The 16,598-nt window shown below is 42.0% G+C and overlaps 1 protein-coding gene across 2 annotated transcripts; it reads right to left on the bottom strand.

The window, feature by feature from the left end:
- Positions 1-3,779: 3,779 nt before the first annotated feature.
- NIFK (nucleolar protein interacting with the FHA domain of MKI67) lies at positions 3,780-16,246 on the bottom strand. 2 transcript variants are annotated; one of them, XM_058548787.1, is made up of 7 exons: positions 16,098-16,246; positions 15,061-15,198; positions 9,383-9,491; positions 7,089-7,300; positions 5,676-5,738; positions 5,466-5,525; positions 3,780-4,954 (listed from the first exon to the last, which is right to left on the bottom strand). In XM_058548787.1, exons 1-7 carry the CDS (start codon positions 16,200-16,202, stop codon positions 4,766-4,768), a joined length of 876 nt encoding a protein of 291 aa, XP_058404770.1. In that variant the 5' UTR covers positions 16,203-16,246; the 3' UTR covers positions 3,780-4,765. The 2 variants fall into 2 exon arrangements, with proteins under 2 accessions (XP_058404770.1, XP_058404771.1); XM_058548788.1 differs by having other exon boundaries at positions 5,466-5,522.
- Positions 16,247-16,598: the final 352 nt, after the last annotated feature.

Genomic DNA, 16,598 nt, shown 5'->3' with positions numbered 1-16,598 from the left:
CTAACACCAGGTCGTGAGGATTTTTCTCCTATGTTTTCTTCTAAAAGTTTTTTGTTTTACATTTAGGTCTATGATACATTTTGAGTTAATTCTGTAGGTGTGAATTTAGTGTTTCTTATCATCAAAGCCACTTGCAGGGCCGGCCCCGTGGCTTAGCGGTTAAGTACGCGCGCTCAGCTACTGGCGGCCCGGGGTGCGCACCGAGGCACCGCTTCTCCAGCCATGCTGAGGCCACGTCCCACATGCAGCAACTAGAAGAACGTTCAACTATGACGTACAACTATCCACTGGGGCTTTGGGGGGGGGCGGGGAAGGAGGAGGAGGATTGGCAATAGATGTTAGCTCAGAGCCGGTCTTCCTCAGCAAAAAGAGGAGGATCAGCATGGATGTTAGCTCAGGGCTGATCTTCCTCACACACACACAAAAAAAAGTCACTTGCAAATGTTCATTTTTAATGTTGATGTGTAATAAGATTTTATGTATTTCATCTTTTGAAACGCCTTTTCACACAGATTGGTATTCTCAAGTACTGATATCAATCCCCAAACATATGATTTTAATTGAGTCTATTCCTCACTGGGAAGGCATTTGTAGAGTTCTATTAGCTTCTTGTCTTGGTATTTGCCTTTTAGCATGTTATTCATGACATTGCAGTTAATCACCTTCAGTTGAAAGAGAGTTGGAAGCTTTGCAATCTCAGAGTTAAATGGATTTTGAAGTATGGAAATTTCCTTTGCACTTGTATTGAGGTCTGAAAAACACTGCTGGAACTGTAGTTTGAGGTTGGAAAATATATGTGCTGTGAATTTGTGTGGTTATGGGGATCTCACTTCTTAACTTTTGACAGCAGAGCAAGTATATAAGGCAGGGTTGGTGACATTTCTTGTATTCAAGCGTTAGTTGTCATCAGAATGACTTTAGCAACATAAAAGTCTCAAATATAAGTGGTGCTTTAACTTGTTACTCTAAGTTGAATTCACTGGCTTAAATTCGTTAAGAAACATCAAGTCTGCAGCAGAAGCTAATTTCCAAAGCCATTCAGTGTTCAATAATGGTTGAGGGAGGTTCTTCTCATTCAGAAATTTGCAGTCTTGGCCCTGAACTCAGAAAGTCTCAAAACTTTACCACTGCTAAGGCATCAAACTGTGATGTGGTAGGGCAGGTCAGGATATTTAGTTTCTATTTCTCTCAAAAATTCACGGAACTGATGACGACTCAGTCCATGGGAACAAATGAAGTACCCCAGTGACACTTTTGGTTCAGTAACACGATAGATTCACCTTTTCTGATAAGTACCTGCTGGTGAATAAATAGACTTTAAACACCTTACATTTTCAAAGTGTAAATTTGTTCAACTAGGCCTTTTGCTGTTCCACACATATTTTTACCATCAATTGCGGCACATCTTGGGAGATTCCACTGCAAGTTGTACTGAATTTTTTGTCAACTTTAAAAATATTTTTGCTTATAGTTACTCCACACAGACTATTGATAGAGGCTAATTCTTCAGTCATTTCTAGGGTGACAAGCCATCCCGATTAGCCTGGGACTGAGGAGATTCCCGGAATGTGGGACTTCCGGTGTTAAAACCAGAAAGGTTCTGGGCAAACTGGAATGAGCTGGTCACTTTAGCACTTCAAACTTGGCTTTGACTTCTTGAAAAAAATTCAAAATAATTTGCCTTGTTTTTAAATTGACTTGATGTTGCAATATCAATACTGAAGTCTTCAAGCAACTGTTCTCACTGAAGGGCTAGTAAGTCTTAAAAAGTTTCCTTTATCTGGACACATTTCTTCAGCTGCTGCAATCCAACACAATTACCTTGTCATTGGTAAAGGGCTTTCCTTACTTTGCTAACAAATAAGCCACTTGGAGACCTTAGTTATAGCCTCATTCTCATTTTTTGGGGTCAAGAAATCATGTGCTAAAATATTCCATTTAAAATAGCCTAACTCTGCTGGCTGTTGGGAATACTGTGACGAGTGCTTAGTCTGGTAATATCATATACATTGTGTTCTTTTAGCACAGGTGGAAGGTCGCTGCAAAACAGACACAATGATCTCCCATCTAATTTGACTATGCAATACACACTCCACTGTGAGCTTCAGCCCGACATTCCAAGTCCACTTTTCTCTTCTTTTGACATGACAAGTATGCAATGGTAATAAAAATACATAAAGTTCATGGTACCACGATACGTGTGGCAAAGCATGTCAGGCCAGAACTGCATCACTGCCATCTGTCGTTCACCCAGCAGCAAAACTCAGCAATGAGAGGACCACATATGGTCTCTATCACAACCAACCTCTTGTAGCACAAAAGCAGCCACAGGCAATATGCAAATAAATGTGGCTGTGTCCCAATAAACCTTTGTTTATGGACGCTGAAATTTGCATTTACTTTTCATGTGCCATGAAGTATACTTTGTGATTTTTTCAACCACTTACGTATGTAAAACAAAACCGGCAGCAGGTTGGACTTGGACTGCAAGACAGCTGCCTACCCTGTGGTCCACAGGATGACCCATGGTGTAGCTAGGTTCGGGCCACATGATCATTTCTGCCTACAGGAAGTGCAGATGATTTATATATGTAATACTCTTGGGCTAAGGATAGCACCAATCGGTGTCATAGTCCCTGTCTGAAGGATAGCTGCCTTCGGTTGCCTAACTTGCGTCAGTCTTTGAACAAGAAACAGCCTTGGCTGTATCACAGGGAGACTCTGGAATCCCTGTCAGCACAGCCTATCCTAATTTCCCAAATCTCATACCATCAATCAGCCAGGGTTACAATTTCCAGCCACTGTATTCCAAATAATGCTAGCAATAGAAGAAAACCTCACTTCGCATTGTGTCCAATTGTTTATTCATTTGCCACCTCGTCTTATAGCAAATATGCAGCCTGTGAAATGTCTGGCTCCAACTGAACAGTCTGTGGATTCCTTTTTTCCTTTACAGCTTTTTGTTCTAATTATACATAATAGCAACACATACTTATGCTTCCACTCTAGTACTTTGCTGTTTATCTTCCCATTTAAAAAAACACATTTTTATGTAGTCGTGGTCATACTGTTCATACAATTTTCATTGTACCCTTTTACAACTTATTTGCTCCGTATTACCGCAAACATTTCACATTTATCAGCTGAGGGGGCTTCTACTCGATTCCAGCCTGATTTTCTCCCTACAAAATCTGAAAATCAAACCCATACCACCTTGACGAATTTTCTTCTGAAGATCCTAATCCAGTCCACAGGAAAATATTATCTGTAACCATGTAACTTCAAGGCTTTTTCTTATAAAAAATATCCATGGCCATGATATGCCAAAGATGGAATCACCTCCTCCCAGTTCCAGGGTACATTAAAATACTCCTTTCACATTAAGTGACGACGAATGGTCCCATGCCTAAGTGCAGTGGGTGGGTGGGCGGCAAGTTGGGAATGGAAATTAGCTCTTGCTACATATACACGTATGTGTTTTAGTGCACATGCCTTTTGGAGAAAGAAAACATGATGGGCTGCCTAAATAAGCTTATCTGATGCTTTCCCAGAAGGGGAAACCAGAGGGATGCCCAGATCCATAAAGTTCAGAGATGGTTCAAAAAGGGAGGCAAGGGCCAGCCCCAGTGGCCTAGTATAGTTAAGTTTGGTGCGCTCCACTTTGGGAGCCTGGGTTTGGTATCCAGGCGCCGACCTATACCACTCCTGGCATGCTGGGGTGGTGACCCACACACAAAACAGAGCAAGACTGGCACAGATGTTAGCTCAGGCTGAATCTCTGTCAGCAACAACAACAAAAAAAAGGGAGGCAGTTTATTCAACAAATACGTATTGAACATATTCCATGTGTCAGGTACTAGAGGTAAAAATCTCCTCTTTGCATATACTTAAAACCAACTGTTTTGCATTTTGTATGGGAACACATAGCTCAGTATCTTATCATACTAAAGATTTAAATATTAGATGAAAATTGTCTGGTGACAATGGGTGTTTCTAATGAATCTGGGTTGGTGAATATAAATACATTTCAAGGGCATCAGAAACTTAAAAACAGCTGAGAAGGTGAAAATCTATTTTACTTCAAGACACCCTAGTCCCACTTACATACAAAGTATAAAAAAAGTTTATCTGCTGGTAACTGTTTGAATCTTGAAATGTAACTCCACATCAGATGATATTGATACAAAATGCTAGCTACTAATCCATCCTAGCCCACCAAAAACTAGTTTAATGTTAGTAAAAATGATCACATACACATAAATGAATCTGTATTAATACTTCAACTGCCTTCTCACTCTCCATATAATTGAACTCCCAGTTTCAACCATCTAACGTTAAAGCCTAAAGTACCTTTATAGGTTAAATGTGCTCTGTCTAAAAAGAACCATTTAGACAGTCAAGCAAGATTTTATTTATTTGATGGTAACAAAAAAGGCCACAGTTTAGTACATAAACCTATAGCTAACGGTGACCCTTCTATCCAGGCAGAGTAACTACAGACAGCTATAAAGTCTGCAAAGAAAACTAGAGGAGACCAGGACAAGGAGGCAGTGGGACCCTGGCTACACAAGCTGGTATGACTCCCTGTATTTCAGCAAGGGCAGGCGAGCCTAAATGACTGCTTTCCTTACTGACTTGAACTGACAGTTTTTCCTCTGAAAATCTTGTCAATGCATTCCATTCTTGTCTAGTTAAATATGAGGAATCAGCCCTCACAACACAGTCACATTTTTCAGAAGAAATACTGTACACAATACATTCAGAATCACTGATTGCTTTTTCTTCGTCTTTTTCTCCTTGAACGGGCAGGTGTTTTAGTCTCTTGTGTTTCTTCTTTTACACCGGATATGGGCTGTTTGAAAACTATTTCATCATCTTTATCATTATCCTTCATTGCAGCCACTTCAGATTTTCGTTTCTCCAAAAACGTTGGTGTACAAACTGGAGTGGGGCCCTGGATTCAACAAATAAAAGATCACAAAACACAAATGCAGGAAGATATTTGGAATGAATGACTTTATTCCCCCTCCCGAGCACCTACCTTCTATTTTTACAAGCTACAACGTGTGACTTTAGGCCTGTTTTCCATCTTTTGGTGATACAACTGCACCTGATAAAGAACTTAAGGTGCATATCTGTATCAAACTTGGTATGGAAATTCACAATTGGAATATAATATGCTCCATTATAGGGTATTAGTTAGAAAATCAAAAACCTTACATTTACGAAAATAGTGGCCTCATTTCTCCCTATGAAGTCAGCCTCTTTGCTGAAAAGGTGAAAAGTGCAATAAACTCACAATGGTAACCTTTGCTAAGCTCACTATATCTGCTTAATCACCAGTAAGGACTTACCAAAAGGTCACAAGATTAAATCTGAAGTTTAACAAAGTGACAGTAGCAGAAACTGCTTTTCCTCTTTCAAATTACAATACCCAATTCCCAGAATATTGAAGATAGTTTTACCTGGCTATCCACTGTCTTCTCAGGAGTGTTAGGAGTAATCACAACCTCTTTTTTCTTCTTCTTACATAAAAAGAACAAAATTTTCCTCAATAAATTTTAAAAGACTTCATTAATTTGCATACTTATCAGCTATAGTAGTCTTGAACATATTTTCCCATTTATCTCTCTCTAATATCTGACATATAACATGATAAATAAAAAAAATTTTACCTGTCTCTTTGCAGATTTCCGAAGATCACTGTTTGGAGCATTTTTTTCTTTTTTATGTAAAATCTTAAGGAAACATAAAGTTATAAACTGGCAGTCTCACATATTTACATTTAATTTACCATTAGATTCTTATATATGTTATCAGTAAATTTAATTTGATTTAATAAGCAAAATGCACAAATACAGTGAATGATCTTAAGTAAAGGTCAAAACTAGAAGAGGGGCCTGAGGAATGGGCAGAAACTGGGGAGACAAGTGGAGGCCGAAACCCGGGGCTGGCCATGTAGTATCTCGAGTCAGGAACGTGAAATTCAGGAAGACTTTGAAAAGGCAGGCCTTGCAGGAGGCCTGTCCTGGCTGAGTTCAGGGTTGTGAATGAAGCAGTCCTGCTCTCCTGCAAAGTCACACACAGGCTACAGGAAAAGGAGTTTTCACATGTCTGTTTTCAAGCTTCCCTGTCCCCACTCTACCAGGGCCCAAGGATTGAGACATAATGCTCTTTTAACACATATTGTTAAAGACTGTGTTCAGGATTTGGGCAAAGAATTAACAACCAGGAACTGGGCCAAAGGAGGGTAACTCAGTCTTCTAGTTTCTGGATAAGGTTAAAAGACCAAATAAACCTGGGAACAGATGCCATCTCTTATTAACTGATTAGCTTTTTGGAAATAATCTGATAGGGTCTATAGAAGACCCCAAACAATCTCAAGACCCAGTCAAGAAAAGAAATAAGATCTTCACCTATAGTAGCCACACCCTAATGAGCTGCATTCTTGTTTTTTAGGTGAAAACATACAGCTCTCCTTCCCCTGAAAGAGGGAGAGAGATGCAGCAAGGTCTCCTTCAACAAGCAAGGGAATAAGAACTGGATGAAGATTTGTGCTAACTCATTTTCATGTAAGTAGGCTTGCTACATTTCAACCCCCGCTCATTTAATTCACAGAATTGATGCTTACTGGTTAATTCTGATATACGCTTTACAAATATTTCCAATTTAAAAGAACAGGAAACAAAATTTTAACTAGAATGACATAAAAAGGATGGTCTTGATATTTACCGATTGCATATAATAAACCAATCATCATTTAGTTCTGGTAATGACATCTTTAACAGTAATTGGTTAAATAGTGGTTTAACTTCAGTAATTTAAAAACATCACAAAAATTTTGCAAATCAGGTAATCCCTTTCAGGAGTTTCCTCTTCTGTATAATAGGATCTGCTCGGACAAACTTTTAGAAAGAACCCACAATACAATGTTTCACAAATTTAGTCAAAACCTGGTATGGGATAAGCACTGGGCTAATACTTTATACATATATATATATATATAAAATCATAAACATGTTACAACTAGTGAGGTATGAAGCCCACCCCCAAGAAAAAACACAAACATTTCATGAAGGAATACTTACCAATGAAGGAAAATTATAATCAATTCCTTTTTTAGCTAATCTCTTCCTGAGTAATTTTTCTTTCTTTTTAAATCGCTCCTCCATCCGTAGCTTTTGAAGAAGTGTCCGATTCTGATTATATCGTTTCACTGCTGGATATGACGGATTTTTAAATGGAGCATGCCACTCTCTAAAAAGTTCTGCATGTACTTTTTCAGGCGGTATAATATGACCTATATTGAAAAAAATGTTTTCAAACAAGTGGCAGGGAGAGGATTTTAATGTTAATTTAGCATTTCCCCAGTGTCACTCCCCACATCATAATGAAGATAACATGTCTCCCATTTACACGGGGAAGCCTAAAAGAAGAAAGCAGGTACCCAAAGAAAAGTCAGACAGCCAGCAACTGTTGATTAAACACCTGCTGTGTGCCAAGAACTATTCCAGGCACTGGGGATACTAAGAGAACGAGAGCTGTACAAAGGAGGGTCTTGGCGCCATCAAGTCTCAGGTTCCTGAAGCTAACAGGATCCCACTCAGACCGTGTGACCTGCTGGAGCAGAAGCCATCACTTTCCAGCTCATATCCTCTGGGCATCTCTCCAGGACTAAGGCAGCTTACTTCTTATCTGCATCTCTCTGCTTAAGGGCTCTATGGGCCTAATGGCTATGGAAGCACATTAGGCCCATAAGCAAGGCAAGCCAGAACCCCTGGAATCAACCCTCAAACAGTGATGGATGGGGAGTCAGTAGATCAACACCCCAGTTCCCTTGCCTGTCAGGTGGAATTCTGTCCCCCAGTGTTACCCAGCAGGATGAAGCCTAGGTGCCTATGCAGTAACTTGCCTGCTGAGACACCCTTTATTGTCCTCCTTTCCCTCTCTGTCTCACTTCTCCATTCCCTATTTTTTCCTGCGATCACCTCCAAAATAAACTACTTCCACTCAAAAAAAAAAAAATCATGCAGCCAATCTCACTCAGAGTTCAGAACCTCTTGGGTTATCTTTCAAAAGTCAGATACAGCACAGCAAAGATCTCACACATGTAGTCCCCTGAGACCTTTAGATCACCTACTCAGTCCATTTTCTCCTGGCAAGAGCCATGTTTTGTTTTTGTTTTTTTGAGGAAGACCGGATCTGAGCTAACATCTATTGCCAATCCTTTGCTTTTCATTTTTTTTTTCCCCCAAAGCCCCAGTAGACAGCTGCATGTCATAGTTGCACATTCTTCTAGCTGTTGCATGTGGGACGCGGCCTCAGCAAGGCTGAAGAAGCGGTGCGTCGGTGCGCACCCGGGATCCGAACCCGGGCCGCCAGCAGCGGAGCGCACGCACTTAACCGCTAAGCCATGGGGCCGGCCCCAAGAGCCATGTTTTTAATGCGTGAATGAACACATGACCTCAACGAGGCTACTGGGATCCTCTCTCACAGCAAGAGGAACAGAGCAGAGAGATGCGACTCAGATGGCTTCGTCAGCTGCTTGAACAGATGCATGCGACCTGGCACCTGGGATGGCCATACTCCACCATGAGCACAGGGAGGCCAGAAACTGAACTCTGCCTCCGGAGGGCACTGAGCTCCAGACAGGGATGTTCTGGGAATGCAACACTGGCGGCTCTACTTTCTGCAGGATGAATTTCTCACTTAGTGTTGTCACTCCTCCACTCCTCATGGCTTTGCTTGTGGAAGAGCTGCAGCCATCGTCACTTAACTTTGAAATGTCATCTTTTATCTTTAATGTTATCCTAGCGAGCAGCATTAACGGTTTCTCACTGCCCTCGGGATACACTCTAAACTTCCAGATTTGTAAAACCTTCAATAACCTGACCTCCTCTCATCCCTTCTATTTCTTCTCCCTCATCTCTTGCTAGTCTCACATTCTCTCACAGGCAAATACTGTTAGTCACCTCTGGTTTTGCATTTGCTGTCCTCTCAGCCAGGAATGGTCTCAATCTTTACTCCTATCCTCTCTACTTGGCTCACTCCTATTTAATCTTCAGGTTTCAACTTAAGTGATACTTCCTCAGGGAAGCCTTCCACATCCCATTAGGGATGGGTTAGCTGCTCTCTCTATGTACTCCTAAAGTAACTTGTCTCAATTCCATCTCAGCATAAAAACAGCTCTCACTCTAGAAGATTTTAAAATTCCAATGAGACTCTGTCTGGAAAATGCACTTAAATCCTGCACCATTCCTTAAGAGAATCATCCCAGAGATGAAATGGGACATGCAGGTAGCTAAGTAACCTGCCCTTCACACCACAGCCACCCACCAGCAGCAGACACCTATGCAATCCTATAGGTAAGACGAGCACTTACACTTCAAGAGTCTTTCACCAAAAAGGTAGTTGTTCATTGTTTCAGCAACTATTTTGGCAACATCTTCAGACTCAAACTCCAGGAAGGCATAGCCTTTGCTGTTTCCAGTCTGCAATGTAAAATCCACCACAAAAGTAGAACAATTATATTCTAACACATCATTAAACTTCTAAAATGCCATTAATTTAAATAATGTACATTAGCCTCACTGTCGAAACATCATGACACCCTTAATTCCAACTGCAACTCACAAAGTGTGGGGACTGTTACGGGAAAAGAAAAGATGCAAAATAATGTGAACATGCCACTGATTTTGAGGTATTCCTGGGATTTTGATTACATGTGCTAAATACATTACTACATTTGGAATTTATTCAATAGCAACACCCCATCATATAGAGGAAATTTGGTAGGTTCCCACAGTCCTTTCCTCAAGTTATTGATCCCACTGGTAGGCATAATATTTATGTATTAATAACATCCAAAAGATAGTATTATGCTTCACAAAGAATGCAGGTAATATAATTCCCATTTTACATTTAACAACTGAAAAGAAACTAACTCCTCAGGGTTTCCAAGCTAATCATTAAAATACTGCATTCAGGGCCGGCCCGGTGGCTTAGTGGTTAAGTGCGCGCGCTCTGCTGCTGGCAGCCTGGGTTTGGATGCCGGGCATGCACTGACGCACCGCTTCCCTGGCCATGCTGAGGCCGCACCCCACATACAGCAACTAGAAGGATGTGCAGCTATGACATACAACTATCTACTAGGGCTTTGGGGGGAAAAACAAATAAATAAATAAAATTATTAAAAAAAAAAATACTGCATTCATTTTCATGTTTACTAGTGACTGGTCATCCTCACAGCTGGGGGCCAAAGGAAGAGGCCAATGTTCTCTGAAATGCGCATCCCAGGGTCCTGCACCTATCTTAGTAACAAGAGTATGGGTTCTGGAGTCCAATTGCCCAGGTTTGGCTCCCGGCTCTGACACTTACTTGGGTAAGCAACGTTAAGGCTTCAGTTTTTCATTCTATAAAGCGGGGATAAAATAACCACTCTCATAGGGTTGCTATGAAGATATGAAATAATCCATAGGTGGTCACACGACATCTGTCGGGTACTCAGTAAATGTTACTGTCGGGGCTGGCCCAGTGGCTTAGCAGTTAAGTGCGCACGCTCCGCTACTGGCGGCCCAGGTTCGGATCCCGGGCGCGCACCAACACACCGCTTGTCTGGCCATGCTGAGGCCGCGTTCCACATACAGCAACTAGAAGGATGTGCAGCTATGACATACAACTATCTACTGGGGCTTTGGGGAGAAAAAGGGATAAAAAGGAGGAGGACTGGCAATAGATGTTAGCTCAGGGCTGGTCTTCCTCAGCAAAAAGAGGAGGATTGGCATGGATGTTAGCTCAGGGCTGATCTTTGTCACACACACACACACAAAAACAAAACAAAAAATAAATGTTACTGTAGGGTGGTAGAACATGCCATGCTTATCTGCCACTTTGACATAAGGATTATTTTGAGCTGAAGGCACTTGAGAAGCAGATATAAGAAAAGCTCTGTGCCCTCCCCCTACCTGCCTAAAAGCAGCACATAAATTTACTGACGTGTCTTCCCTCTTCTCTCTACCAGAAAGACAAACTTTAACTCACTAGACTTTATCTATCATTGGTTTCCCATATATTTGCCTTCCCACAATTTGCAGCCCTAGAAACTCAAAGCCCTTTTCCTGTGTCTTGTCACTTCTCTAAAAATGTACCGTTCCTTTGCTAAGATGTTACACGGGCCCAGGTTCTCACCAACCCTTTATTTTTTTTTTTTTGAGGAAGCTCAGCCCGGAGCTAACACCTGTGCCGATCCTCCTCCACTTTATGTGGGACACCGCCACAGCATGGCCTGACAAGTGGTGCATCGGTGCGCGCCCGGGATCCAAACCCGGGCCGCCAGCAGCAGAGCACGCGCACTTAACCGCTACGCCACGGGGCCGGCCCCATCTCACTAACCCTTTGAGTTATTCCCAACCCTTGGAGCTATGCATCCCGAGTGCTCCCACGTGTAAGCATACTTCTGTTTGTTTTACTCTTGTTAATCTGTCTTTCATCAGTCCAATTTACAGGGTCCCAGCCAGAGAACCTAGGAGGGTAATGGAAAAAAGAATTTTTCCTCCCCTGGAGGTCCAATTATTAGTGACAATAACTAGAAATATTTTACAATCTTGTACTAAACAACATATTTTTGGATATGAATCAAAACTAGTGACGTGATTCTGGAAAAAAGAAACCACTTAAAAGGTGCACAGCTTAAGAGAGTGGGAGTCAGGAGGCTCATTTCTAGCACCAGTGTGCCGCTAACCAGCAACTTGGACACGTCCACATCTCTGAGTCTCAGATTAGTTATCTGCAACAGGAGGATTTCGATAAAAATTTAAATGTTTGAAAATCCTTTTACAATCCCAACTCTTGACAGAGAGGGGAAAGATGGTGGAGAGGAAGAGAGAGACACTGTGAAATCCAACTTAACTCACCACACTGTAAACGGATAAAAACCTTTTGAAAAGTAATTTAAAACCACATACCATGAGCACAAAAACTATAACAAAAACTCAAAAAAACCTTCATCTAGTAATTTCAGAAAGATGCTGGAAACACCAAATAGTCAAAATTGGGGTGAACAGAAAGGTAGCAGCTTTCCTATGTAACACTGGTGCAAATGGTAAAATTTTAGTGCATCTCCTCAAGGAACAGGCTTTCTACAAGACAACTGGACCAAACTCTCCAAAAAAGCCAATGTCAAGGAAAACAAAACAAGCAGACAAGGAAACTGTTCCCAGATAAGCTGAAGAGCTCTAACAACCAAATAAATGCACAAACTTCGACCAGATTCCAGAATAGGGAGGGAAAAAAATAGCTAAAGACTTTTCTGGAACTATTAGGGATATGTAAAGGTGGACAGTACACTGTATAGATTATTACATTGTGGTTATGAAGAGAATGTCCTTATTCTGGGTAGATTTATGATGAAGCATTTAGAAAGTATTATGACTGCAACTTTCTTCAAAAGGCTCAAAAAGTGTGTATGTTTTTATAGATATGGAGAAAGATGAAGCTACTTGTCAGGATGTCGATAATGCGTGAATCCAGGCGAGGGGTAGGGATGTTCATTATACTATTCTTTCTATCTCTCTGTAGACTTCAACATTGAACATTTTCAAAATACAAAGCTGAGGCGGGGGAACAATGACTACACTGCAATATGGGAAAACATTTATAAAATAACGTCCCACAAAAGGCAGGAAAAGAGTTTTTGAAAAAGACAATAATAAGAAACGGCAAAAGACATGAATAGGCAATTCACAGAAGAGAGAACTCCAACGGCCAATAAACACCTAATGATACTAACCTCACTAATAAGGCAGATAAAAAAACCATGACCATTTTATACTCAGTGATTCTGAGGATAAGCTGTAGAGCAGTATCTTTCAAACTGAGAGTCTGACCTTTTAGAGGAAAACAAAATCAATTTAGTAGGTCAGAAAGGTATTTCTAAAAAACCGAATAGAAAGGTTAAGTATTATCTCGTATGACTTTTATTTCACTTATGTTTACATACACGTATATGTGTGCTGGCTTGTGGTGTACCTTACTTCTTCTTGTGGGTCAAAAGTCTGAAAAATATTATTCTAGAGAAACTTGCCTACACCTGCACAAAGAATGTTCTTAGTGGCTTCACGTATAACAGTGAAAAACTGTAAAAAAAAAAAACACAAAACCCTCATGTTCAATAGAAGACAGATAAATGAACTTTAGTATGTTCAAGCAAAGGACACAGCAATGACAATGAATGTGCTAGAGCTGTATCAATAAAGCTCAGAGCAGACAGTTGAATGAAAAAATTAAGTTTCAGAATAAAATATATAACTAATATAGATTTAAAACAATAATGTACAATGTATATTGATACATGAGTATGTAGTAAAAATTGAAAAACACACACAGCAATGAAAAACACTGAATTCATGAATACTAATTCCCTGGGCATGGGGAGAAGGTGCAGAGGACTGGGGAAGGGTACAAAGGGACCTCAAGTTCACCTATAATCCATTTCTTAAAGAACAAAGATCTGGAGCAAGTTTGAGATGAAGCTGACATCTGATAAAGGTGAACGGCAGATACCTGAACAGTCACTAAATCACTCTCTAGCAGACTTCAGGAGGTTTGAAATATCTCACCCACCTAATAAGAAACCACTACAAATAAGCAAATGGAATAAAAGGGAAGGAATACAAAGAAAATATGTTATTTTCGTTAGGATGGAAGAAATACTAGGGCACTTTAAATTTAAAATTCCCTTTAATGCTGACGTGTTGCTTTGACAACATTTAATACCTGTGGTTTTATAACAACTAGCAGATGATGGACACATACCCTATCCCCTCACATGCCAAATCAAATATAAAATTTAACTTTGATTTGTTATAACTCAGGCAGGAAAATGCGGAAAAACTGTATCAAAAAACCCCCAGAGAGGGGCCGGCCCCGTGGCGTAGAGGTTAAATGCGCGCTCTGCTGCTGGCGGCCCAGGTTTGGATGCCGGGTGTGCACCTCCGCACCGCTTGTCAGGCCATGCTGTGGTGGCGTCCCACATAAAGTGGAGGAAAATAGGCACGGATGTTAGCTTAGGGCTGATCTTCCTCACAAAAACAAAAAAACAAAAAACCCCCAGAGATTCCAACAATGAGAGGTCTATGGTTACAACCAATTAAAGTTTATGTGTGCAGGAAGAAAATAAAGTGGGCCACTCCTCCTTTACTGATACAAACCACATAAACCATTTTTTATCAGGAGATAGAGATAATATAACAATAACATTTATACAGTGTTTACTGTGTGTTATCAGGCATTGCTCTAAGAACCTTACATTCATTACCCCGTGTTTAATCTTTCACTAGATACTCCTAGGAGGTTGGTGCTCTTTTACTCATATTTTACAAATCAGAAAACCGATGCATGCAGAGGTTACATAATTTGTCCAAGGTCGTACAACTAGTAACCTGTAGAGTCAGGCCTCAAACCTAGGTAGTCTGGCTCCAGTGTCCTCATCCTTAACTATTCACTATACAAACTTTTGCTATTACGGGGTGCCTACACCAAAGGGTAATACAAGATGATGTATGAACCGCTCCTCAAACTGAAGTTCATGTACACCTGGCTCAGTAGCCATAAAATAAATATGATTTATTTACTAGGATTGTCAATTTAATTTGAGGATTTGGGGCAATCACTTTTTTTTCTCGAGGAAGATTGGCCCTGAGCTCACATCTGTGCCAATCTTCCTCTATGTTGTATGTGGGTCGCGGCCACTGCATGGCTGACAAATGGTGTAGGTCCGTGCCTGCGATCCAAACCCGAAAACCCAAGCCACTGAAGCAGAGCATGCTGAACTTAACCACTAGGCCATGGGGCCAGCCCCCACGTTTTTTTTTAAATAAAGTAAACATTTACAATAATACTGATTTTGCTTTTGTGGTTGTTTCAGGTTCTAAACCTCATCCACCTCCCTTTTCTGGAGCAAAGTCTGATAAACAATAATATGTGGACATGCTCTCAACTATCAAGGATGACATCCTTTTAAAGAAACAAACAGACAATCTAAATTCAACACAAAAATCTTACCCTTTTACTTCTGGACAGTCTAAGTCTTGTAACAGTGCCAAACTGCGAGAAATATGCTCGGATCTGGGTTTCGTAAAGCGCTGGAGGTAGGTGGCCCACATAGATTACTCCAGGAGTGAGTTTTTTTTTCTCCTGTCGCTGAAAACATAAAAAACAGATAATTACTTTTTCAATTAAAAAAAATCACATTGCAACAAAACTTGCAAACCTCCCTAACTCTCAAGAGGAGACCAAGAGCCTAGCCACTATTTCCACTTAGCAGAACAGTAACTAAAGAGTTAGCTGTTTAATGTCCATCTCCCCACGAGGACAATCATCACAGCGGATTGTCTTCTCAGCCTGTGTCCCAGCACGCCGCACAATGTTCATGCTCGATAACTATACGTTGAATCAACAAGTCTTTGAACACACTATTTTAAATCTTCAGGCCGGAGAACTCCACATAAAAGTACCCTTCACCTCTGTATGCGGATCGCTGTTGACTCGCACCCACCTAACCAAACAATTTCGAAACTTCCGTAACCCTTCACAACGCCAACGAACTTTTCAGCGTCTGTCATCATGTCCTTGCCTTCTATTACAACTTTTAAGTTTTCAAACGTGTATTTCCTGCTAAAAATCAAGACAACTATAACTTGACGTCAGGGGCCCTAATCAGCAAACGGAACTTGGCAAATACTGTCTCCAAACTACCAACCAGACATATGAACTCTCTGAATTCGGGGGCCAGGCGGACGCGTGGGAGCTCTAATCCGTGGACCGAGAGGGCCCGTCCCAGCTGGCTCCTGCTCCTCTCGTCCCCCCACACCTCACCCTTAGTCCACGGGAGGACTCTAAGACCTCCGCGGCCACAGCCCACCCCCATTTCCCAGTCAGCGCACACTCCGTCTCGGGGGCTCGGCCTACAAACTCGCGAGGTCGGCGCTCACCCGAGGCCATCCCGGGGGCAGCAGGGCGCGGCACCGGGCCCGCGCGTCCCCGCGGCCCAGACCCGGCCCGCCGCCTCCCCTCGCAGCCCGGCCGTGGCGGCCGCTCACCTGGGTGGCGCGCCGGCGAACCTGCGCCACCTCCTTCTGAAACTTGGCGTCCTCCTGTGGGTTCAGGGACAGGAGAGTCTTGGCGGGGCCCGCAAAGACCGCCATGCTGCAAGTCCCCAAGACGACCAGCTCCACGCGGCGCGTCCGGAAATGCCGAGCCCTGAGTTCCTCCGAAGCGGAAGTGAGGCGGGACGTGCGCGGCGACGCGCGGGGCGCGGGGGCGGGGCTGGGCGAGTTCGGGCGCCCCCTGCGGGCCGGGTGCCCTTTGGCCTCGCTCTCGCGCTGACCGCCTGCCTAAAATGGCAGACGGTAGTTTGTTCACGCTTGCTTTGCGGCCAGCCAATTTCAAAGGGGGTTTAAAAATAAATCCCAAACAATATCCGTGCTTTTGAGGTCTTGCTAACCATTCTTTAATTCTTTTTTATTTCCTTTTTTCACTCGCTCGTTTCTGAGCCTACTGTGTGTCCTGCTGCTGCTGCCCTTAGGTAACATACAGATTGG

The sequence above is a fragment of the Diceros bicornis genome, chromosome 10, assembly GCF_020826845.1.
Source record: "Diceros bicornis minor isolate mBicDic1 chromosome 10, mDicBic1.mat.cur, whole genome shotgun sequence".
Lineage (NCBI taxonomy): Eukaryota > Metazoa > Chordata > Mammalia > Perissodactyla > Rhinocerotidae > Diceros > Diceros bicornis.
The sequence above is the reverse complement of the archived record's forward strand: the minus strand, read 5'-3'. Positions and strand labels throughout refer to the sequence as shown.

Coding starts and splice junctions, on each gene's coding strand:
- NIFK (XM_058548787.1), bottom strand. CDS start 16,202: ATGGCGGTCTTTGCGGGCCCCGCCAAGACTCTCCTGTCCCTGAACCCA. Junction 15,199..16,097: donor TTCGCCGGCGCGCCACCCAG/GTGAGCGGCCGC, acceptor TTATGTTTTCAG/CGACAGGAGAAAAAAAAACT. Junction 9,492..15,060: donor GACTGTCCAGAAGTAAAAGG/GTAAGATTTTTG, acceptor TTTACATTGCAG/ACTGGAAACAGCAAAGGCTA.